The 25,794-nt window shown below is 38.9% G+C and overlaps 1 protein-coding gene across 4 annotated transcripts; it reads right to left on the bottom strand.

Annotated features, from left to right (window-relative positions):
* Window positions 1-222: 222 nt before the first annotated feature.
* Window positions 223-25,106, bottom strand: PRMT9 (protein arginine methyltransferase 9). 4 transcript variants are annotated; one of them, XM_070415276.1, is made up of 12 exons: window positions 24,797-25,106; window positions 22,158-22,306; window positions 18,325-18,561; window positions 17,648-17,815; window positions 14,417-14,519; window positions 13,457-13,563; window positions 11,485-11,677; window positions 9,633-9,816; window positions 6,547-7,264; window positions 4,023-4,176; window positions 2,173-2,295; window positions 223-1,891 (listed from the first exon to the last, which is right to left on the bottom strand). In XM_070415276.1, the coding sequence occupies exons 1-12, from the start codon at window positions 24,983-24,985 to the stop codon at window positions 1,676-1,678; spliced, it is 2,541 nt and encodes an 846-aa protein (XP_070271377.1). In that variant the 5' UTR covers window positions 24,986-25,106; the 3' UTR covers window positions 223-1,675. The 4 variants fall into 4 exon arrangements, with proteins under 4 accessions (XP_070271377.1, XP_070271378.1, XP_070271379.1 ...); XM_070415278.1 differs by lacking the exon at window positions 24,797-25,106 and adding an exon at window positions 22,561-23,948 and having other exon boundaries at window positions 225-1,891; XM_070415277.1 differs by lacking the exon at window positions 17,648-17,815.
* Window positions 25,107-25,794: the final 688 nt, after the last annotated feature.

Genomic DNA, 25,794 nt, shown 5'->3' on the forward strand with positions numbered 1-25,794 from the left:
GTCCAGAAAAATTAAGGGTTAAAAATTATATGCCTACAATGAAAAGATACCTAGTTCTTATATTCCTATTAGGATAAATAGCTCAGACCTAATCTTATTAATCTTAAAACAACTACTATCTAAAAATCATTTGCAATAATGCTAATAGATTAATGTTATCTGTGACTTTGAGATGAAAAAAATAAACTGGATTGAAGACTGGAAGAATAAGGAAGAAACTTGTAGTAGAAAAGGAGTCTACTTTTCCTCAGCGTTATTGAAGGTGTCAGCTAATGTAAACCTATAAAACACAGTCAGAAGACATGGAGGTCCTATGAATCTTATTACTTAGGATGGAGTTTCTGGGTCGTATTTAACATTTTATACCAAAAATGAAATATAGAAAGTGCCATAGTAGTATGTTGCAAGTAGCAAGAGTATTTGTCAAAACCCTGACTTTACATACTTATACACACACATATTCACATATATACTGGTTCACAGTAATTACATACAAAGCCTTTATTGTGTCCACTACTATAAACTAAACATTTCTATTGAAAGTAAAGCCGGGTAGTATATTATTAGAGGTAGTGAGAATAGGCAATGTGAAAAGAAGGTACATCTTATTTTCTTTGAGGCTTAGTTACAAATAGCACATAGTATATACACAACATGATCATCTTATTAATCTATTTCAAGTCTTTAAAAATTAGTTCAATTATTATATATTTCTTACTATGCATACAAATCAAAACTTTGAAAAATACTGCTTTAGGTTTAATTCTTTCTTGAATTTATCGTTTTCATTTTTTCTTTGCCAAAGCAGACCAGGAAAAATGCTGCCTCCTTAAGATTTCCTTTCTTTCCTCTTTTACTCTTAATTACATTTAGCTTAGAGTTTAAATTCTTTTTGCATTCCCAAATCACAAAATCTAAGAAGTTATTTCAGAAGTACACCCAGTATTTAAAAGAAGCAAGCTTATAATTTATAAGTAACCATAGCCTTCAGTCTTCAGTGGAAGCCAACTTTTTGATGTTTCCAATTATAAGTTAAGACTTAAGGAAAAAAGCCAAGATACCTAAATATTAAAAGTTTTGCTTTACTTTCTAAAACATGAAAATGAAGCCTTGGCTGGTTTGGCTCAGAGTGTCCGCCTGCAGACTGAAGGGTTCCAGGTTCGATTCTGGCCAAGGGCACATTCCCGGGTTGCAGGCTCAATCACCAGTAGGGGGCGTGCAGGAGGCAGCCAATCAATGATTCTCATCATGATTGTTTCTATCTCTCTCCCTCTCCTTTCCTCTATGCAATCAATAAAAAAAATAAATAAAACATGACAATGAAGATGATTCAAAATCCTTTATAGCTTTAGCACATAAGTAAAAGTGTTTAGTAAAATTTAATCTATAGTGAGTAAAACTAAGCAATGAAGACCAAGTTTCCTAATGTAAAAACTAATGACAGTCTTTTTCAGAAAGGAAGTCTGTAGCAAATATTTTTGTAATAATACTACTACATAATGTATCTTTTAAATACATTTTATTAAATGTATTAAGGTCAATTTTTTTAAAAATTTGATCAATACAAGCAATTAAGTCTTTACATCCCCCACTTTATGATTACAGTCACACTATTCAGACCAGAAAAGTTGTGTATTTGCTCTATGTAAACAGGTTTTCACCAGAAAACTGCTCTTCAGTGCTTCACTGTGATGCTGACGTTGCTTTTGTGGTGCTGGACATGGAGCACGAGTTCCTCCCCCATTTCCACCTGGATGGGATTATCTAAAACAACTGCAGCTTGTTTCCAGTGGGACACTTCACTGGACGTATCTAACCTAATCTCATCATCAAGGTGCATATGATACCAAAATGGAATGGCGGTCACTTGTCCAGATTTACAAATGTGTACCTAGGAAAATTAAGAAATCGTGAGAATTTCATCAGAACAAATAGACTTGAATAAGTCTTTGCCTTGTTAGTCAAATTTTAGATCCAAATTTCATAAATACATTTAATTAGTGACCTATTTTACTCTAATATTTACTCAAGCCCATTTTTGGATATTGTTCAGAAAAGAAATAAACATTTAAATTTTCAAAGAAAGTGGCTAAAACAGTTTTATGTACATAAAGTGTTACCTAGTTTAAGATAATTATTCTGTGTATGACAAGAGTAATTATTTTAAGTTACCTTTACTTCTCTGTTAGAGGTGTTCAAATATGGAGTCATTAAATCCAGTCTTAGGAGTTCCACTGGCTTGCTTAAAGGTATACAAGGCAGTGAGGACAGGTCCAAAAATGCACGAATAGGTACCTAAACAAAGTACAAATTGTTCACTTTTGTTCAATTCTTTTTATGGCCAACTGATTACTTTGTACTTGGCTCAGTACAATACAATGCCTTTTTCATTTAGCTCAATTCTTAGATCATCTTAAGGTATAAGGAATTTCATGATTCCAGTTTTACAGTTTAGGCAGGTTAAACCATTTGTTTAAACCATGGATTCAATTATCTATGGATACTCTGCTTCAATGGAAACATTAAATTTTTACTGAAGCCAAACAGCTCAAAATTTTTAAACCAAGGATATCTTACATGTGAAAGATGAATAAGCTAATAGTATAACATGAACTATTGAATTTGAGAAAATAGGTCAAATTCAACCAAACAACTTAATAGTGGATTTTGTTTAAAAATAAAATTTATTTCTTTAAGGCAGTGATTCTCCACTTTGGCTACAAATTAAAATCACCTAGGGAGGCTTTGAAATCTGACCATTCAGGCCACACATCAGATTGATCTGGAGTTGGGTTCCAATTACCAGTAGCTCTGAAAGTAGTCATGCACTGCTTAACCAGGGGATATGTTCTGAGAAATTCATCATTAGGCAAATATCACAGAGTGCACTTACACAAACCTAGATGGTACAGCCCACTACTGTAATTGTGCAATGCTTTCATGTGGCTGGTAGTGCAGTAGGTTTGTTTACACCAGCATGACCACAAACACATGAATAATGTGTTGCTCTATGACATTACCATGGCTATGATGGCACTAGGCAACAGAAATTTTTGAGCTCCACGACAATCCTATGGGACCACTGTTGGATATGTGGTCCTTAGGTGACTGAACATCATATGGGGCACATGACTACAGAGTCAAAATTGACAACTAACTGCTATAAAGTGTCCCATCACTTTACCCTCCTCATTTGAAATAAAAAGGAAACAAAAAGTGCCTTCCTGCCTGGCCGGTGTGGCTCTGTGATTGTCAACCTACGAACCAGGAGGTCCTGGTTCGATTTCCGGTCAGGTCAGGGCACATACCAGGGTTGTAGGCTCAATCCCCAGTAGGAGGCGTGCAGAAGGCAGCCGATCAATGATTCACTCTCATCTTTGATGTTTCTATCTCTCTCTCTCCTGTTCCCCTCCTCTCTGAAATCCTGTCTGAATAAAATATTAGAGACACAGATACATCAACCTCTCCCTGGACATCCTTGAAGGCATTCTTCCTTCCTTAGGTTGATTTTTATCCATAGTAAGTTCTTTTGCTCTAGGAAACTGATAACGATCCTAATCCAGCTAAACATAATCCTATATAATAAAGAGCTAATATGCAAATGGTTGTTGCACCCTCGCGCCTGGGCCAGGGGACCTGAGGCCGCGCCCCCCCCGCCCAAGCACCAGGCCGCGCCCCTCGCCCTGCGGGGCTTGACGGGGTGGGCCCAGCCAGGTCTGGGTCTCACACCATTTCAAGGCGCATGCAGGTGGGTGAGGACTTGACTCTGGGTCCCGTGGCGCGTCCCAGACTCTGACAGGAGGGAGATTTTCATATACATTTTACTAATTTTCTCTCATCTCTGACACTTCTATTATAGAGAAAGGGCAAATAGCACTATTAAAATATTTCCTCTAATTAATTCCCTTTTAATGTGCACAAGTTTCATGCACTGGGCCAGTAGTGATTATAGAAGATGAGAAGGAGAGAAGGTAGACTGTGGATAACAGCCACATGGTTGAATTTCTCTTCTAGGCACTTACCTGGAACTGGTTAATAAAAGGTGCTATATTTAATCCAAGAGTTCGTGCTGTTCCTTGAACAGCATTCTCTTCTACCAGTGTCTGTGATTCCACGAGCAACCCAAACATCAGCACATACTGAGGAAAGATCTTGCCTCCCGATTGTAGCAAGCACCTAGAGAAAGAGAAGTGTTTAAAAAAAAACATCTTGATGCCCCACATTTTATCAATACCAACAACTATATCAAGATGAATTAGTGAGCTACAAATTATAAGTAGTCTAATGGACTTTTCTAGATAAAAGGCTGATGGAAAAGTTTACAATAGGCAAGCAGGCTGCTCCATAGTAGCTCTCCCTAAAGGCCAAATCATATACCCGTAATCTGATGAGCACAGTATCAGCAAGGAAAGTTAGAGATGATTCCTTAATGCAGTGGCACCAGAATAATGGAAACAAGCCATGCTCCTAAATCAGGATAATCTCAGTAAATATGAGCACATGATCATTTAAATTGTAGTAAGTCCTACAACACATTACCCTAAAAATGGACTCTACCCTGACCCTAATGCTTTACTCATATTTGTTATTCCTTTCCTATTAAGTATTTAGCATTTTAAGTAGTCAGGTAGAAACTGTGCCAGGATCGTTCTCAGCATCTAGAAAGGTTCAGGAATCTGGAGAAGGGGCTGCGAGTAAATTAATAAACTAGACATGAAATATAAATTTTTTTAAAAATATATTTTATTGATTTTACAGAGAGAAAGGGAGAGAGATAGCAACCAAGGTACATGCCCTTGACCGGAATCGAACCTGGGACCCTTCAGTCCGCAGACCGACGCTCTATCCACTGAGCCAAACCGGCTACGGCTGAAATATAACTTTGAAAGGCATTTTTTGGGGGAGCCAGGCAAGGCTTAGCTTTAGTAACTAAGTTCCCCAAGTCTCTGGACTCCTAGCTTTTTATTAACACACTAGAGGCCCGGTGCACAAAAATTTATGCACTGGCAGGGGAGGAGGGTAGGGGGTGTCCCTCAGCCCCACTTGTGCCCTATCACAGTCTGGGACCCCTCGGGAGATAACCACCTGCTGGCTTAGGCCCACTCCCCGGGTGGCAGATGGCAAGCCCGATCCCTCGGTACCTGCCCCGCCTCCCCAGGTTGCGCACATGGCAGGACCAATCCGGGGGTTGGGGCGCCACCAAGGGTTGTGCACACGGCAGGGCCGATCGGGGGTTGGGGCGCCACCCCGGGTCGGGTCGCACACAGGACGCCCCAGGCAGGTTGCACACAGGATGCCCGGATGGTGGCTGGGCGAGCTGGCCAATACCTGCTGCACGGCCCAGCCGCCCCGGGTCGGGCCGCACACGGACACCCGCCGCCCCGGGTCGCAGATAGCAGGCCCGGATGGCAACAGAGCAGGCAGGATGGCGCTGTCCCGCCCTGCCTGCAGTATGCAAATTAGCCGCCATCTTTGTTGGCAGTTAATTTGCATATTGTGCTGATTAGCCAATGGGAGGCATAGCGATGGTACGATCAATTACCATGTTTGTCTATTATTAGATAGGATTTTGCCCTATAGCAAAGCAGATATATGTATCAAAGGTAAAGTTTGGTAAATAGTAAGATTATCAGATTGGGGGAACTGCGTTCAGCTGCCTGGCAGCAGGCAATAATATATGCAGATTTTCAGGTTTGGGGAAATGCTTTCAGCTATTCCAGCAGCAGGTAATATGATTCAACCCTGCTGAAGCCTCAAGTTCCATCAACCTTTTTTTTTTTTTTTTTTTAATATATTTTATTTATTTTTTACAGAGAGGAAGGGAGAGAGATAGAGAGTTAGAAACATTGATGAGAGAGAAACATCGATCAGCTGCCTCCTGCACATCTCCTACTGGGGATATGCCCGCAACCAAGGTACATGCCCTTGACCGGAATCAAACCCGCGACCTTTCAGTCCGCAGGCCGACACTCTATCCACTGAGCCAAACCGGTTTTGGCTCCATCAACCTTTGATGAACTTCTTGCCTTTATGACCTGCTGGAATTACCTCCAGCAAAACTGAATTTCCACAATTGGTAAAATTATAGACCTCATAACAAAATTATACAGCTTAAAAAAAAATTATACAGCACTTAACAAATTCCTATCTATGCCTTTACTAAACCCGATAAAATTTTAACCCCAAATAGCCACAAGAGGGTACCATTCTATGAAATTAGCAAGCTAAAATTTAATTTTTTCTTAGTTACCCTGAATATTTTTATAGATCTCTACTTATTTCCCATATTATACTAGTATATAGGCAATCCAATCCCAAAGCAGGTTCACTCTTCTTCACATCTATGGTGGAGGGGATCCTTTGAAAGGAAAAATCAGTAATTACATGCACACAAAGAGAAAGGTATGAAATCACAGGTCCTGAAAAGCAATGCTTTAGGAAGATACAAAATCATGAATCATTTGTAGTTATACCATTAAAGAACTAAAAGAATTCACATGAATTTTAAGTTCAAAAAAACCCCAACAGTTATATTTTGTGTTTTACCTGGATATTGCAGCTTTTTCCATTATTTCCTGCTGTATGAGCCCAGATGGCTCAATGACATCCAATATAATTATACTCCACAACTTGTCTGATTTGGGCCTTTGCAACACAGCAGATTCATCTTCCACATGTCTCAACCAAAACTCAAGTGTTTCCTTGGGAAAGTGATTGGCTTCAGATATGAGGTCCAGAGTGATGCGATGCTGGTCTTTCTCCACAGAACTGTAAGGTTTAACCTGCCCCAGTGTGCCAGCGATTATAGGCAGAACAGAGAAGCCTTCAGACACATCTAGCACATAGAAAGGCTCCGAGGCACTCTGTTCAGAATCATTCTGTCCACTTCCACAGCTCATCTCACTGTCCTGGCAGTGGGCATCCACGGCCTGGCACAGCTTCTCTGGGGTCAGTGAAGACAGCACTTTCCTCATTGCCATTTTAAAGGCTTCATGATATGGAATGTTATTAAGCAAAGCAATTTCTGTGGATTCCAGTACACATGTCTGCTCCACAGCATCTGGTTTACTGGTCTGAAGGTTAGCCAGGGCACTACAGAGGTCAGCCTCATTTCCTAAAGAGAGCAAGTCTTTATTCTTGGTAGAACTTTGTCCAACATCCATTTCATGTTCCGAACTGAAGACACTGATACTCTGGATTCTTAAGTAGCAATCCTGACAAGACACTTCCATCATTACATGGTCCCCAGGCTTTATCCAGTAGTCTTCATAAGAAAGAAAGAAAATAATTATAATTGATGAATACGAGTGTTTATTAGCCTTATGATCACATAAACACATCTGTCCTCCCATTCCACCAACCCTCCCCATTTTTAAATCACTACAGGGAGGATTATATATATTAATTTATTAGATTTAAGTGAATCAATCTATTAATTTCCTACAACACATACAAAAAAAAGAAATAGGAAAATCTCTTCAGCTTTACAAAGGGAAATACTGAAGTTAAAGATTCAATTAACTCAGCCTAATACAGAGATTCAAGAGTTACATTATTGGACCTTAACTATCAGTATTTAGTGCTTTCCCTACAATCATTAGATATCCTTTGTGTCCCCAAACTAGAGGTGGGAAGGGCTACAGGGAACTCTCCATTTTCTTTGACAATGAAGCTGACAATAGCAAAGAGAGATGAAATTAAGGGATTAATACGAAACCTTATGTTAGCTTAAAGGGCCATCATTCTTTTCTTTAAAAGTAATTTCTAAAGGAACAAAAGCAGCCCTAATCGGTTTGGCTCAGTGGATAGAGCATCAGCCTGCGAACTCAAGTGTCCCAGGTTCGATTCCAGTCAAGGGCATGTACCTTGGTTGCGGGCACATACCCAGTAGGGAGTGTGCAGGAGGCAGCTGATTGATGTTTCTCTCTCATCGATGTTTCTAACTCTCTATCCCTCTCCCTTCCTCTCTGTAAAAAATCAATAAAATATATATTTTTTAAAAAAGAACAAAAGCAGTATTCACTGGAACCATATCAGTAATATCTCTCAACTATCTGGCATATTTGAAAATATAAGGAAAGAAAAAGTCCTACAATAAACTGTGTCATGCTCTTTTCCATTAGCTTTCACACTTAATAAAACTTTAAAATGTGAATGTACAATTGCAATCTCTTATCAGCACTAAAGCCAGTTGAAAATACAAATTATTATTCTTGTGTTTAAACATTTAAAATGTCCTTTCCCACAAAAGATTAAAAACAAAAAGACCATCTGTCTAAGTTACTGTAAGAGGCTTAAAATAAATAAACACCAATAGAAAATATCACTTATAAGTGCCAATCACTATGGTAAGCATTTTACATCCATCATCTCTATTAATCCCTACTACAATCCTGCAAGGGAGGCAGCAGCATCCCATTTTTACACATCTCATAACAGAAGCTCTGAAAAATAACCAGCAAGGACAGCCAGGGAGTCAGAACGTAGCAGAGCTGAGACCTGAATCCAAATCTACACAACTGAGTCTAAAAACACCATACTAGCCACAACCCTGCACTGACTTCATGACTTAATGACTGTGCCAAATCAGATCCTTGATTAGGAGAAACAAGTAGCCACTTTAAAAAGTAAAATGTTTCTATGCACTACAATTGCTGTGAAATATACTGAAACCCATCAAATTGCTGGTCCAAAAATTTTCTATACAAAAAATATCTTTAATATAGAATTTCCTTAGAGAAGTCCACGGATTCATGAACTCTCTAAAACTGCAAATTTGTGTACTTTATATGAGTGTGTCCCTTTCTAGGACATGGGGCTCCACAGATGCCATCAGGTTCTGTAAGCGGTAAGAACTCCTGCATTAAAAGTAATACTTTTTGCCCTGACCAGTTTGGCTCTGTGGACAGAGCGTCGGCCTACGGACCGAAGGGTCCCAGGTTTGATTCCGGTCAAAGGCATGTACCTTGGTTGCGGGCACATCCCCAGTAGGAGGTGTGCAGGAGGCAGCTGATCGATGTTTCTCTCTCATCGATGTTTCTGACTCTCTATCCCTCTCCCTTCCTCTCTGTAAAAAATCAATAAAAATATATTTTTTTAAAAAGCAATACTTTTCTGTTTTATTAAAAATGGGCTAGATTGCTCTTATCTACTGCTGGAGAAATGATTTAATGATAGATTTTTTAAAAATACATATTTTATTGATTTCAGAGAGGAAGAGTGAAGGAGAGAGAGAGAAATATCAATCATGAGAAAGAATCATTGACAGGCTACCTCCTGCACACCCCCTACTGGGGATTGAGCAACCCGGGCATGTGCCCATGACCGGAATCAAACAGGGATCCTTCAGTCCGCAGACTGATGCTCTATCCATTGAGCTAAACCCGGTAGGGCAATGACAGATAGTTTTGAATAGTATGCAGGAGAGTTGTGTTTTAGTTTCTCTTATCAACCTACATATATATTATTTAAAGCTACTTTTAAAATAGAAAAAGAAAATTCTCAGAGCTATCATCAGTCCCCCTTGACTAGAAACTTCAAAGTGATTTTTTTGACAATGCCTCAAATGCTTAGAGGATTAAAACAACAAGTGTAAGAAAACGAACAGAAAAAAAAATTAGACAAGGTAATACCTGCAAGGTCATGTACAGGGTAGACAGCTTGCTCCCAACATGATTCCTCACTAGGACTTGTGCACAAACTATGTTCATCATCGAGCTGGAGTACAAACCAAACCACAATGGCATCTAGGATGCCTTCTTTAATAACAGGAACACCAATTTTATCAGGTTTTCTAGTTGCAAGACTTTTTAATTCCTACAAAAATATAAAAGGATTTTATACACTTAGTATTTGCATATCCCAATATCGTATCACTTTCCATTTCTGCAAGTACTCAGTCCGGCCATAGGCCCTGGGGACTTGATATCTTGGCACTCCTGAAACCACTTAGGGCACACTGATGGGAAGCTCTGATGTATCACAGTGGAATACATGCAGCTATTAAAAACAGGGAAGCAGATACATATTACTGACATAGAAAGAAGTCCATGCTAAATAGGGCGGGGCAAAGTAGGTTTACAGGTGTGAGTACGTGAAACACTGAGTTCATTCTGATATTATTACCTATTATTATTACTTTCCATACAAAGAACTACAAACCTCCTTTTGCCCCTCCCTTATTGCTGAATGAAGGCAGTGTGAGTGGCAAGCAATAGAGATTGTTTTGTTTTTTAAAAAGTGTGTGTGAGAGAGAGAGAGAGAGAGAGAGAGAGTATGTGTGTGTGTGTGTGTGTGTGTGTGTGTGTGTGTGTGTGTAGAACAGAAAAGCAAGTCTGAAAAGATGCATTTGAAACCAGTAACCTGGGGAAAGAAGGACTTAAGATTTTTTTTTTTTAAAGACACTTTTTCTTTTTCCTTTCTATTCTTCTGTATTATTTGAATTAAACAGGCAGATATTACTTTCAAAATTAAAGACTTAATAAGATGTATTTTTTATTGCGTCAAAGAAAAATTAAAATAAGAAAAGCTTGAACTAAGAAAAGATAGCTTCAGGGTACTTAGCAGCTGTAATCACCTTGTTCTCTATGTGATATCAGGAAAAAAATGTTCTTGAAGCTCAGCCTTAGTAAGCAATCCCAAAATGTTCATTTAGCTCTAGATCACCTCAAGAAAAAGCTGGTAACAATAGGAGAAAGCTTTTATTAAATTATAAAAACCTTAGGCTAAAATGACCCTCACAAAGTCTTCTGTCCCCAGACAGGTTTCATCTAAAGAAATGTATATACTTGAACATTTAACCTTAATTAAAGAGCTTCAGAGAAGGATTTTGTTACTCTTCTCGATTCCTTTGGACACTTTCTCTGTATATTCACTTCCTTCCACCACTCAGCAACACACATAGAGACACTGGAGTGATCAACTTGTCCTGGTTTACACAAGACTATCCCAGTTTGAAAAGTAAAAGTCCCACATCTCAGGGACCTCTTAGTCCTGGGCAAACCGAGATGGCTAGTCACCCTAAAAATCATACAATCCAGAGATGTGGATTACTATTCATTTGGAGGAGTCAACTGTTAATTTGAAATGGCAGCAAAACACTAAGAAAAATCAGAAACATCTAGGATAGAACTCCTGCCCCTACATTCACATGCTGCGTAATTTGGGGAACGTTAATGTAAGCAACAGTTCCTTCATCTGTATAGCACACAGGTAAGTACAACCATATTACAAGATTCTTGCCTGAGTGACCTAAGAACACATGTGAAAACACCTGGCACATTAGACATTCCCAACAAATGTTAGGGATTTCTTTTCTCATTTTTTTAAAGTGAATAATTTCAGGAGGGAATTCTGGTTACCGTTTAATCATTTTCTTTAAATGGAATCCCATGCAAACTAAAATAAGACTGTCCTATGTATTAATTGTTTTAAACAACAGATAAAGTTTAATGCTCAAAAACAGTAATTGAACTTTTTTTTTACCTGAATATTGTTGAAATCTACTGTCATAATTTCAAAGCACTCTGTCAAAGCCAAATATCCACCAGGAATTCGGCTCATCTTTTCAGTTGTATAAGGTTCAACTGTTTCTTCGGTATCTACAGAAGAGTAAGTTGGACTCTGAAATTTCACATTTGTTGGCAAACAGATCCCAGCAATGTCCTTAATGCCCACCCTGGTGAAAGAGGAGATAAGAGAGGGGAAAAAAAGATGAGGTTCTTTTTTAGAATCAAGTAGCATCATCTAGTATTGGATCCATCAAAAATAAACATAAAAATAAAATAAAACTTCAGAGACAAAGTTTTCCTAAACATAATCACTAACTATAAAGGAAAACAGATAATAGGTCTACATTACAATTAAAAACTTCTGCCCATCAAATGATACCCAACCCTAGCTTCTCAGTGGTTAGAGTGTTGGCCTCTGGACTGAAGGGTCATGGGTTCAATTCCAGGTCAAGAGCACATACCTTGTTGCAGGTTCGATCCCTGACCACTGTCAGGGGATGCATGCAGGAGGCAACCAATAGATGTGTCTCTCTCACATCAATATTTCTCTCTCTCTCTCCCCTCCCCTCCCTGTCCATTCCCTCTAAAATATCAATGAAAAAAATATCCTCGGGTGACGATTAAAAAAAAAAGGTACCCAGTAAGATAGGAAATAGTCAAGCCATTAAGTAGGAAAAACTTGTAATACATCTATTCAACGAAGGGCTCCTATCCAAAATATATTTTTAAATTCCTACAAATTAATAAAAGAAAAACTGAAATTGACAAAAGACTTAGACACTTCACAAAAGAGCATAACCAAATGGACAATACACAAAGAAAAAGCAAATATATTTACTGATACTTTGAAAACAAAATATAATTTACACACACACACACACACATTTACTTACACAGAGCTAACATTCAACCAGTATACTCTAATTCAGCCAATGTTCTGATTAAGGCCACTATCTATGTGGTCAGTGCACTGTGCCCTACCAATCACTACATATTTTTTACATATCACCTGTAATATGCATAGAAAAGTATAAGGAAGAATATATAATAAAGATGGACAGCAGTTATCTGGATGATTTTTTTCTTTAGGATTTTTTTCCAACTGATTTTTAGAGCAAGGGGAATGGAGAGGAAGGAAGAGAGAGAAACATCACTGTGAGAAACATCAATTGGCTGCTTCCTGCACACCCTCTCCAGGGATTGAGCCCCAACCCAGGCATGTGCCCTGACCAGAAATTGAACTGGCAACCTTTAGGTGCACAGGATGACACCCAACCAACTGAGTCACATGGGCCAAGGGCAGGATGATTATTCTTTTACCCATCAGTATTTCCTAAAATATTTGTATGTTACATTTACTACTAATAAGTAATTGGAAGGGGGGGGCCTCCTTAAAAAGTCCTCAGAAAATACAGATCAACATTTTAGCAAAATAAAGCATTCACGATGCTCAAGAACATGTAAACAAGAAACTACTTTAACTAAAAAAACCTTTATATCATAGTTGATAAGTAAATCTTAGCATCTCATGGGTAGAAAGATCCTTAAATTTCATTCACCTCAATCACAAAACATTTACTATTAATAAAGTTATTAAGAATGAATGAGAGAAATAAAGTAAATTATTTTCATGTTGGAAATTTTTACTTTACTTTCATCTAAAATCAGTGAACTTAATATTTTCCTATGTGAATCTATCACATAGAAAAAGGATATAAGTTGTATCAAAATTAATTTTCCACTAGGAAATTGAAGCTGGTTTTAATCCTAGAATCCTAAGTTTCAAAAAAATTCAAAAAGAAAATTAAGATCTGAATAAACATCACGAATTTAAAGGTCAGAAAACTACAAATTCTCTTTCAAATAAATATTCATTAACCTTTAAAGTACAGTCAATCCTTTAAATCATAATTTTTTAAGTAATTGCTATTTCTATAATCACTTACCTATGATGTCTTCTTATCTCTGCACATTCTACTGCCATGCCAAATATAAGAGCACTTGCTGGTATAACTTTCCCATACTTTTCACAGTTACCATTTTCACCTTTGGTCTAAAAATATAACAATAAACATCAGATTCAGTTATATTTATGCAAAAATATATAATGACAACATCTAAAAATTAATAGAAAACTAAAGAACAATAGGTAAGAATAAGCAGGTTATGTTTTTTTTCTTCAAAGTTTATTTTATTTTCATTGCTCTACGTATGTACTTATATATATTATATATACATTTTTATTAACAATACAAACAGGAAGGGAAGGAGGGAGGGGGAATTATAAGGTTATGAGTATGCATATGGCAAAAAACTATTGGATATTGACTTGAGAAGCCAAAATCACCATTACCTACTTGAAAAACAAACTGCTCTTCTTTTCAACCTTTAATTAGTTATTTTAAATCCAAACCACTTTCTGTAAGTAGTGAATTCTTATTACATGTTAAAATCATTTCGTTCATAATATGTATTATATAAACCAAATCTACAATTTGTAGGCCACTGTAAAGGATTTTAATGCAAAATATAATTCGGTAATTACAAGAGTTAATTAGTCGCGTGGGTCAAACTAGTACCTTAAAACCATACCAAGACAGTTATTTCTAAACTCTCGATAATTTGCCAAAATTTCAAGCAGTGAGGGCTATGAGACTGAAAGTTCTTCCTTTCTCAATCTCACTCAAGAATTCAATAGTCAGTCAGTCCCTTCACAATACAATCTCAATTCCTATGAATTCCTTTTTGCCTGTATACCCCGTTTGGGCACACAAGTATACACTGCATTACGTTAGTAAGTGTTTGTGGGGTGTATTTTTTATAGATTTCTTTGTGATAGGGGCTCAATAAATATCTGTTAAAATGATGAATTCTATATCAAATTTACCTAATTTCATGCTGCTTACCTTTGGCTGCAAAAGTAAATGCTCCCATGCATGAATCAAACTCTCCACAATTCCTTCTCCAAATAAACCTGCATCGACAGTTTCTGTTACAACTAGGGACACTCTACAGAATGATTTTTTAAAAACATATGTAAGTAAAATATCATGCTTTTATATAAAGATGTCAAAGCTGAGAGAAAAAAGGAAGAGTATATTATAGAAACAGTCCACAAGTAAAATTTCCTAACACTTTTCATTTTTAATATTTATTCTTGAAACTTGAAAAACTTGACTCTAATGTTCCTCAGGTTCCTCTGTATTCCACTAACTTCTTGGGGGTGGGGGAGGGTGGCACAACCTGCAGTTGACTCTGCTGCCCCCTCAGACTATTTTCATTGCCTAAATCAGCGGTTTTCAACCTGTGGGTCGTGACCCCTTTGGCAGTCGAACGACCCTTTCACAGGGGTCGCCTAAGACCATCCTGCGTATCAGATATTTACATTACGATTCATAACAGTAGCAACATTACAGTTATGAAGTCGCAACGAAAATAATTTTATGGTTGGGTCACAACATGAGGAACTGTATTTAAAGGGCCAGAAGGTTGAGAACCACTGAAAATCCTTAAGAGCGGCTCATACCCATTAACGTTACCAGTCCCTCTCCTTAATGCTGACTAATTGGACTTCTATGCACAACACTATATAAAAATACTCTGCATCAAGGACTCCCCTACTTATCCAAATAAATAATCTTTCTCAGTTTTCATTTTCCTTGATCTACAAATAATATTCAATGCAGGTGAGAAGCCCTGACTCTCAAAATCCTTCTCTACCTTCATCATCCATGTTTACCGCTTACATGTTGATTGTGCCTCTCCTGTTACTTCTCTTGCTTTTTACCCACTACCTGTGAGTATTCACCAAAGTCTAATCCACAGAGCTCTGATCTCCATTCATTTTTTCTTTCTAGAAATTTTCATCCAAAGACACGCCAAAATAATTTTTTTCTCCCTTCTCTAAACTTCTTTAGAATTTATTGTATCATTCAGTGTAATTAGAAGGTAAAAAAAAAAAAAAGTTTCCTGACTATTCCTTATCTTCCTATCTAGATTATAGGTGCCTTGAAGAAAAAGAACAAATTTAGTATCCCCCACAATGCCTAGACACAATATTTTATATATACACAAATTTTCAGTACTTATAATTACATACATTTACAAAGTAGAAGGTATTGCAAACATTTAGTCCAACATCATAAATCTCTAGATTTGTTCAAGGTCAAAATAAATTAATAATAGAATCTGTATTGGATCCTTCTACAACACCATCTGTGAGAAAAATGTATTATTATTATTATTATTATTATTATTATTATTTAGAGAGAGAGAGAGGAAAGGAGAGAGAGAGAAACATGGACTGGTTGCCTCCAACACATGCCGCAACAGGGGATGCAATCCTAAACCTGGGTATGTGCCCTGACGGAATCGAACCCACTACCTTTTGGTGTACAAAACGATGCTACAACCAACTAAGCCACACCAGCCAGGGAAGTAAAATGTAAATAACTCTGATTCATGCTATGGACTGAATTGTGTACCACCAAAATTCATGTAAGTCCTAACCCACAATGTGACTGTATTTGGAAAGAAAGTCTTTAGGAGGGAATTAAGGTTAAATGAGATCATAAAGGTGGATAGAACTGGTATCCTTATAAAAGTGAAAGAGATGTCAATGATCTTTCCCTCTCCTCACATGCACAGAAAAAGGCCATTTGGGAACACAGCAGGAAAGCAGCCATCAGCCATCTGCAAGCTAGAAAAAGGACTCTCACTAGCACCCTTTGATCATGGACTTCTGGCCTCCAGAACTATGAGAAAATAAATGTTTGTTGTTTAAGCCATATAGTCTGCAGTATTTTGTTACAGTGGCCTGAGCAGACTAAGACAATTCAGGACACTTTCTATAAAATGGGTATAATTATCTGCTTCAACAATCTAATAGTACTTCTTTGTAAGTACTATGTAAATATAAACATTATTATACATATATGAAAGAAGATGTTTTAAAATCATAGTCCAAATGATAAGAATCCTATATAATAAAAGGCTAACATGCAAATAGAACAGTGGAACAATCGGTAGCTATGACATGCACGGACCACCAGGGGGCATGTGCAGAACATAGCAGGCATTGACCATGACTGGATAGTGGAGCAGGTGAGCGGGGGCGCCAGACCAAGGCGGGGCACTGGTTGCTGTTATCGGGGTGAGTCTCTGGTGGTTACTGAAAATTCTTTGCTCCCATGTGCCATGGTCCTGCACAGCGCTCATACCTGCTGCCAGCGCCAGCCCTGCTCACACTCGCAGCCTGCGCCTGAGCCACCGCTTGCACAAAATGTAGTAAGTCCACCAAGGTTGATCAACTCATATATTATTTTAGAGTAGAATTTTTAAAGTATTGACTACATAGGAGGTATTAATCCATTTTTACAACTAGAACACTAAAATTAACAAAGGTACAGTAACTTGCTATAGGTCAAGTTCATTTTTTAAGTCCCTTACCACAAATTTTTCTCAAGATCTTTAAATATTTATTATCAAGAATATGACCTGCCCTAGCTGATTGGCTCAGTGGATGGAGCATCAGTCTGCAGGCTGAAGGGTCCCAGGTTCGAGTCCGGTCAAGGACACATGTCCGGGTTGCAGGCTCGATCTCCCTGTGCAGGAGGCAGCCAATCAATTATTCTCTTCTCATTGATGTTTCTATCTATCCTCCCTCTCCCTTCCTCTCTGAAATCAATAAAATATATATATATATGACCTTATGGCCCTGCCCTGTGTTTCTCAGTGGGTAGAGCATTAGATGGCACAATAAAGGGTCACAGGTTCGATTCCCAGTTAAGGGCATGTACCTATTGGCTCCCCACCCCAGGTCAAGGTGTGCAGGAGGCAACCAATTGATACGTCTCTCTCACATCGATGTTTCTTTCTCTCTCTCCCCCGCCCTCCTTCCGTTCCACTCTCTGAAAAGCAATGGAAAAAATATCCTCAGGTGAGGATTAACAATAAGAACAGCAAAAAGAATATGACCTTACTATGAAAACCCATCTTATGCTAAACTATCCTATATCCATAACTTTATAGTGTAAGGGTTTTAGCATTTTTGTTTGGACTAGAAACCAAAATGCAAATATCTTACGTTTTAAAAAATAATGGATTATAAATACTGAAATTAGTTCACATTATAATACCGTTCGGGAATGTGTTTTGGAACTTCTATGTCAAGCGACTTCATATGTAAGAGTTTGATTCCTGCTTCCATCTTGTTCGCTGCCACTACATCACAGGCAAGTTCATACATGGTCTGGGATAGCTCACAGGCATACACCGAGTGCGCTCCAGCTCTTTTAGCAAACATACTACAAGGGGAAAAGAGCTCCATCAAACAAAAATAATCCACTGTCTCTTTCCAAGTATTAGTGGAATTGTGATACTTAAACATGGGCTTTCTTTTTATTCTTTAACACAACCATTATTCATTCCACATTAAAAAATGAATATTCTTGTCAAGAAACAAATCATACAATAAATCATGATGTCCAGCAGATTAAGAAGACAAAACAGGCATGAAGAATGCTAATGGACTTAACTAGATTCAACCAGAGTATTAATATAAAAATACTACTGAAATTCATTATTCAAAATTCCAATAATAACCCCCAATTTTTCTTAGTAGTTAAGACCAGTTCTTGATATAGCAAAAGTTACAGTGAAAAATATAATAGTTGTATGGATAGTCATAACAAGATTATGAGAAATAAATTAAACTCTATTTTTAAATTCCACAGGTAAATATTTCATATTTGGTAAAATCTTTAATTTACATTAGTATACATGCATATGTAATTAAAACACAAGTACAACAAACCTTAGTATTCCAGTTCCTGCTCCAATATCCAAAACACTTTTGGATCCCAAACAAACTGCCTTTTGGATTGCTGCATTATAAATCGTATTCCTTTTGGTGTCATTAAGCATGATAAAGTGCCAACGTTCCACCAACCAATTTGCAACACGATAAAAGTTCTCCTTTGCATCACTGAAATCAGGGTTTAGCTTCACTGCTTTATGAAAATATCCAGCTGCTTCATCTCTGAAGCCCATTCTAGAGTAAAAAATGACAGACAAAAAATGTAACTATAGGCTATCAATTACAGTGCCTTCATCCATGTCACTCATCTGGCCTGAGAATCCCCTCACCAGCACATCAAATCCTACTCAACCCAAGTGTCATCTCCTTTGGGAAGTCTTCAGTGAGAATTGCAATCCTTCATCAATCCTTTTCTGAACCCCTATTATATTTATGCATTCCAGGACCCTAACAAGTGCTTTACTATAAATTACTATTGTACTATGTATAGTAGAAGCGCTCAAAGTCATCCTTCATTTAACCAATCTAATAGAACACCAGTGCTTTCTAAAAGCCATTCTCACTGTAAAAAGGTACTAAAACCTATGGCTAATAAGGCTCCTCTCTGGGCTGCCTACATACCGTTTCTCACAGCAACTGAGTTGAATGGTCATCAAGAGTTAGTTGAATTTGCTGCCAGACCAGTTTATACCGGTTGTACTTTTTACCATCATTACATATTTTACTTAAAGATTACAGAAATAAGTATGACTGCAATAAAAAGAGCCACTGTTTCTAAGAACACTAAGCTAAATGCTTTGGAAAAAATCAGAGGCGAGTCACCCAAAAAATTACAACTGAATTCAATGTGATAAAATAAAAAATAGAAGACAAAGGGAAAAAACTATCAAACCATCCAGAACTATTACAGTTTCTTAAACTATCTATCTAATGAAGATAGACAGTTTTGCCCCTTTTGAAGTACCTAATCCTTTATAAACCAACTAGAGGCCTGGGGCACAAATTTGTGCACCAGTGGAGTCCCTTAGCCTGGCCTGTGGGATCGGGCCGAAACCGGCTCTCCGACATCTCCCAAGGGGTCCCAGATTTCGAGAGGGCGAAGGCCAGGCCGAGGGATCCCACCAGTGCACGATCGGGACCGGGGAGGAACGAGGGAGGGCTCCGGGGCGTGTCTGGCCTGTCTCACTCAGTCCGGCCAGACCCCAGCAGCAAGCTCACCTACCGGTCAGAACGTCTTCCCCCTGGTGGTCAGTGCATGTCATAGCGACTGGTTGACCAGTTGGCTGTCTGCCCCCTGGTTGTCAGTACACGTCATAGTGAGCAGTTGAGCGGCCTTACTATATCATTAGCATATTACTCTTTGACTGAACGGCTGACTGGATGACCAGACACTTAGCATATTAGGCTTTCATTATATAGGATAGTTGTACTGCCCAGGATTAGTATTTCAGCAGCACTCAAACTAGTCCAAACTCTTTTCAACAAGCAAGTTCCCTGATTAAATACTTGGATTTAAATTCCTAAAGGCTTACTCTCAATTTTTGTATTTATCTGTCATTGATTGGTAATTTGTGGATCAGTACCAGTGTGTGGTACACATATTGAAGAGAACTGAGCTAGTAGAACCCTTTTACACTCAAATTTCTTCACAAGCACCTTGAAGCATTCTATCAACTTGAAAGAAACGGAATCAGCCCTAGCCCGTTTGGCTCAGTGGATAGAGTGTCGACCTGCAGACTAAAAGGTCCCAGGTTCGATTCCGGTCAAGGGCACATGCCCAGGTTGCGGGCTCGATCCCCAGTGGGGAGCATGTAGGAGGCAGCCAATCAATGATTCTCTCTCATCATTGATGTTTCTCTCTCTCTCTCTCCCTCTTCCTTCCTCTCTGAAATTAATAAAAATATATTAAAAAACAAAACAAAACAGAATCAGACTATTCATTGTATGATTTAAGCAAGAAAAGGGAACTCCAAACAGGAAACTGCACTCTAACAAAAGGCAATCGCCCTACGTTAAATGAAGTCACTCATGTTATCTTTAAGTATCGTGAAGACAGAGCTGTCTTATTCTTATTCTGCAACTGCCAAAGCATACAGTACAATGCAAAATACATCATAAGTAACCATTATTTGTCAAGAGACCAACTTAGCAATGGATATTTTAAAATTTCAAAATTTGAACTATCTGTTAAATCAATGCCAAGCCTGCATCTAATCATTTCCTGGGTTTACATTTCCTTTAGGCTTGACCCTTAATGTATAATTCAGTTTTCTTAAACTGCAATGCTAATCTAAAAAATAGATGATCCACTCAAAGTACATCTTTTACGGAAACACTCATGTGTCCCAATAACACCAACAAACTATAAAAATGCCTTTTTTCTTTTAACTAGAAAAAAACATTATTTCGCTGACTAGCAATTTAATGTATCTTAAATCTGACTGGCTAACACAAGGAGACACTCCAGACACCAATTTTATCCCACAAATATCAGGAAAGGAAGCTATCATTTACTTTGGAAATCTTTTTCTCCTGGAAAAGTGATTCCTTTGGTGGGGAATAAGTTATACACTGTTTTGATAAGAAAAATAGAATGAAACAAAAGCTAAGAACCCCTGTCCTAAAGAACAAAGATAAACTATACATCAAAAGCCACATTCACATTATCACAAATTCTGAACTGCCATTGTCTAAAATTCGAAATGTTGCATAGTTTTACATCTCCCCCGAAGCAAATTAACACCAAGTTGTTGTTTTTCACTTCAAAAATAGTTCACCAACAGTTAAAATCTGCCAAAAGTGTAGCACTCAAATTGTCTGTTAAATTGAGTTTATTCTAAAACTTAAGTCCTATTATGTTATGATCATTATATGTGTGTAATCTGGAAATATAATTGAGTCCTATAAAGTAATTCTACTTGCATAAACTAAAGAACTACAGAAAACTTTGAACTTAAAATGTAGATTTCTAACTAATTTGAAGAGTTACTCAAAAATCTTTTTAAACTAAATTTCATTTAAATGGAGAGTTGGCTGCTAATTTGTAGAGATGGAGTCTGTGTATCAGAATCAGGTTAGCTGTCAGTGTAAACAAACAAGCCACAGTTGACAATCTGTCTTATTTCCCTAGTTACTATCATACTCTACAACTAGAAACTATCAAGTATTTGTCTCTTAAAAGAGTACTCATTTCACTCCACCAGCCATTTCAACTAAGACTATAGTTACATTACTGACTAATAAAGTCTGACACAGGTATTTCTTATATAGAATTTTTCATAGAAAAATAAAACTTAATGTGATCAGATGAGCAGAGCCAAGAAGTGAAACCAGATTTATTAAAACAAATCCAAAACAAAAATTTCTGGTATTTTTATCAGTCCTAATTATAAAGTTTCTAAGGAGAGTAGACAGAAATCCTAATGGCAAATTTTGGCAAGTTCCAGAGAACAGATTGACAAGTTGCCCGGCAAAGCACCACAGGACTTCTCTGCCATCTGGGAACCACGTTACATCCGCTTCGCAAGGTCTGGATCTCAGCCTAGTGGGGGGACGCTCCCCTGATACTCACCTCAGCCTTAGGGACAGTGGCTATTATACATTATGTGATAATTGTATTAAAACTGCTCTGTTATTACATATTATGTCTGCTATTCCTATATTCTTCTGAGTTCTCTTTATAGCTTATTAGCTAATCCCTCTCTACTCTATCCTGTTACAGTTAATAATTCTTTATATTAAACTTTCCCTGTTCAAATTACTTTACAATTTATCCCTGATCCAGGCGATACAGAATAATTCTTAACAAGTAATCTGAAATCACTACACACCTGAAGAGATGCTCCCCCATACTATTGCAAATCACTTCATCATCAGGAAGCAGTTCCAGGGCTTGCTCATAGCAACCAAGTAAGTCTTGTGTTCTACTGAGGGCATCAAGCTCTTCAGCCCACCTGAAGAGTGTATACTGGAAAGTTTCCTTTACAGAAGAAAAAATAGCAAATTAGTCAATAATAAAAATGAGGAACGACAATACAACACATATTGAAGATTCCCCAGAGAGTAAAACTTAACTATAACTGAACTATCACCTTAAATTTTATTTATCTTTAAAAGGCACTGCTTGCTAAACAAATACATAAATGAATAAATTTTACCACTTTCATGGTAATAAATTAGTTTGACCTCTAAATTCTCTCCACTCTTAGCTGCAATTTCACATTCTCCACCTACCTCTTTTTTGTGGGCTTCTGTGTTTTGGGAGTTTGTCTTTGGCCTTCTTCTCTTTTCTCATCCATCCCCAGTGCATTAACTATCACCTGTGTGTTGACAGATGCTACATCTGCCATCTCCAATCCTGAGGCTCTTCCGAACCTCAGCTTCATAACTTCCTACCAGTCATCTCGACCAGGGATTGCACCCTTCGTCACCTCAAATTCAGTTCAACTCAAATATTTCCTGGACAATCAGTGTGCAAAGAATAGCATGAACAACAGAAATCCTGTTCGAATCCTCACAGAGGCCTTGTAGAGAGCATTTTAACATACAATTTTGAAAAAAATTCAAACTGTTCTACACGAATCCATCATATTCCTCTCACACAGGATAGAAGGTTAAGGTACTACCTGACCAAAAACCATTTAGTCACCTTATAATGCTACCTTAACTCCAATACAATTAGTTTCAAACCCAGCCTGTTCTCTCTCAATGTCTTTACACCTGTCACCTCCTCTCCAATCCCAGTGTTACAACATAATCTGGCCCTTTAACCACTTGCTGGACTGTCACCCTCCCTCCGATTACATTTCCCTCCAGTCTCCACACTGCAACACAGTGGAAAGAGAGAAGGCTTGAGTCATGCCAGCTTTAACATGAACACATTTTACATCATCTTCACATATTTTATACAGAAAAGTTAAAACCTGAAACTGAATTCTGATGAAGTTTACTAGAGAGCCAAGAATATAAGGAAGAAGAGTCTAGGGCAGGGGTGGGCAAACTTTTTGACTCGAGGGCCACAATGGGTTCTTAAACTGGACCGGAGGGCCGGAACAAAAGCATGGATGGAGTGTTTGTGTGAACTAATATAAATTCAAAGTAAACATCATTACATAAAAGGGTACGGTCTTTTTTTTTTTTTTAGTTTTATTCATTTCAAACGGGCCGGATCCGGACCGCAGGCCGTAGTTTGCCCACGGCTGGGATAGGGTGTGATGGGAAAAAAAGCACAGATGATATGAAATGGATTAGGGAATCAATAGGTTAAGGTTGATGTGGCTGAAGTGTGGGTATGGGGAGTAAGAGGAAAAAAGACTAAAGAGACTGGTATTTTGCAAAAGCCCAAAGAAATACAATTTTGTTCTGCAGAAAACAGAGCTAGTTACTGAATGCCAGGCATTGAAATATGAATTTTAGATGTACTTTTCATACACATTAAATATCTAGTAAAAAGATATTGTCCCAGTTTTACAAGAGGAAACTAAGGAACAAAGAATAGAGGAAATGCACTCGAAATGACCCATTATTCCACTGCTACCTAGAAAAGCAAACTGTATCTAAACATATCACCTTCCCCTCCTTTAAGCCAGCTGGTCCTAAAATTCACACTAAATTTATGAGAACTACAAACTGATTATCTATTGGATGGAGGTCAGGGTTGTTGTTAAACATGCTGCAGTACACTGGACAGGCCTCCACAACAAAGAATTATCCCACCCACTTTAGTTGGTGGTACTGAAGTTGAGAAACCCTGAGTGAAATAAAGGAAAGTAGTTTGAGGCTGAAAACTGAAGCAAAATTAAATCCCTTCTGCAAATATAAGTTCTTAAATAACTTGGAAAAATGTACCGCATTTCAATAGAACAACTGCCACAAATAATCGGATAACCGAATCTAAAAGAATGCATCATCAAATGAATACTTTAGGCTAATTCCAAAATGTATCCAACCACAGAAACCCATAACATTCCTTCTGTATACAGTAGGCACGGAGGCAGAGACATGCAAGAATTCAACATAGGAAATGGGAGGTGATCACTAGAGGCCTCATTTGCAATAGAGCCTTGGGAATCTGAGCGAAAAGGAAATTTTGAATTAGAAAAGTGATGTCATCTGACTTCTGTTTTGAAAAGCTCACGCCTGTCGCTGGCTTCATAGGGGTAAACCGCAGGACAGAGCCTAGTTGCAAGCCTATTATTCCAAGTCTGCAGATGACTGAGGCTTCCACCAGGGTAGCAAAGGAGCAAGTGGTGACAAGTGGTAAGATTCTGGATCTATTTTGAAGGTGGAGCGGTCAGGATTTTCTGATGCGCTAGCTGTGGGTGTGAACAAAAGAAGTCCAGGCTGAACAGTAAATAGTAACAGCAACCAACTTAGCCCCCTTCTCCCAATTTATTTATGTCTGTACGTATTTACTCTTCGGAGAACAGAGGACCTGCCAGCAAGTGGGAGAAAGAAGGGCTCTCCTCACCTTCACGTCGTCTTTCAGCTCCGGCGCCAGGCTGAGCACGAGGAGGTAGTGGGCGTAAGCGGTGCCGAAGTCCTGGGCGCGCATGCAGTGCTCGGCACTCTGCAAGGACCGAGACACCAGCTCGTCCCGCCCGGCTGCCCGGGCGCCACTCCCGGCGCCGCGGCGGGGCCTGGGCCGCGAGTTCGACATGACAGAGTCACCTCCCTAAGCCAGAGCTGGTGTAACCAAAGGGAAGATGCTTTGGTAAACGGGACGGAGCTGCCTCGATGGCTACGCGTGCATGTGCCTAACGAGAGAGCGAGCACCTGGAAAAGAGTTAGCTTCTGCCGCGGGTGAGCGCGCACAGCCCCGCCAGGCGGAAGCCCCGCCCACCTGTCTGAAGGGCTCCGCAGAGCTGGACGCACAGCCAACCAACTACGGACGCTGGTGGGCAGCGCACGCTACGCGAACGTCAACGCGCCTGACGTGTGCACGTCGCGGTCCGCCCCCTCCCGTAGGCGGGGGGAGGCGCGGGGTGCCCACTGCGCGTGCGCGTGGGGCATTGTTGTAAACCTCTTTTCTTGGCTTGCTCTTTTTTTGTTTTTTGTCCCCCCTGCCTGAAACTAGAGCTTTCCGTCCCCCTTCCCTGGCCTTCAGGACTGGGTGGCTTCAGCTGCAAGACCTCACTCTACAGAAGCTGCACCCACCCGTGAGGGATGTGGGTGAATGTGAGGAAAGACCGTCTGGTTTTCGTGGTGATGCCTTATTTAGGCCTTTGGATTGTGAGGCACCAAATCTCAAAATGGCAAGACTGGAAAGAACCCCGGAAATAACAAAAGCACCTTAGGTGTGGTAGAGGAAATGCTTTCACTGGCGTTAAGTCACCCTCACAAAACCCTGTGAGGTGGGCCTTTTGGGTCATATTTATCTTAACGACAGAAAGGGAGGCAGCCTGGGAAGTGATTGCCCAGGATCACAGCCAGTTAGTGGCATTGGTTGGCCTGGCTCAAACCCCGAGT

This window comes from Myotis yumanensis, unplaced genomic scaffold (genome assembly GCF_028538775.1).
Source record: "Myotis yumanensis isolate MYYU_CA2020_CCGP unplaced genomic scaffold, mMyoYum1.0.hap1 SCAF_5, whole genome shotgun sequence".
Classification (NCBI taxonomy): domain Eukaryota; kingdom Metazoa; phylum Chordata; class Mammalia; order Chiroptera; family Vespertilionidae; genus Myotis; species Myotis yumanensis.

Coding starts and splice junctions, on each gene's coding strand:
- PRMT9 (XM_070415276.1), bottom strand. CDS start 24,985: ATGTCGAACTCGCGGCCCAGGCCCCGCCGCGGCGCCGGGAGTGGCGCC. Junction 14,520..17,647: donor CCAAAACACATTCCCGAACG/GTATTATAATGT, acceptor ATCATTCTGTAG/AGTGTCCCTAGTTGTAACAG. Junction 4,177..6,546: donor GAAAAAGCTGCAATATCCAG/GTAAAACACAAA, acceptor CTCTTTCTCTAG/GTGCTTGCTACAATCGGGAG.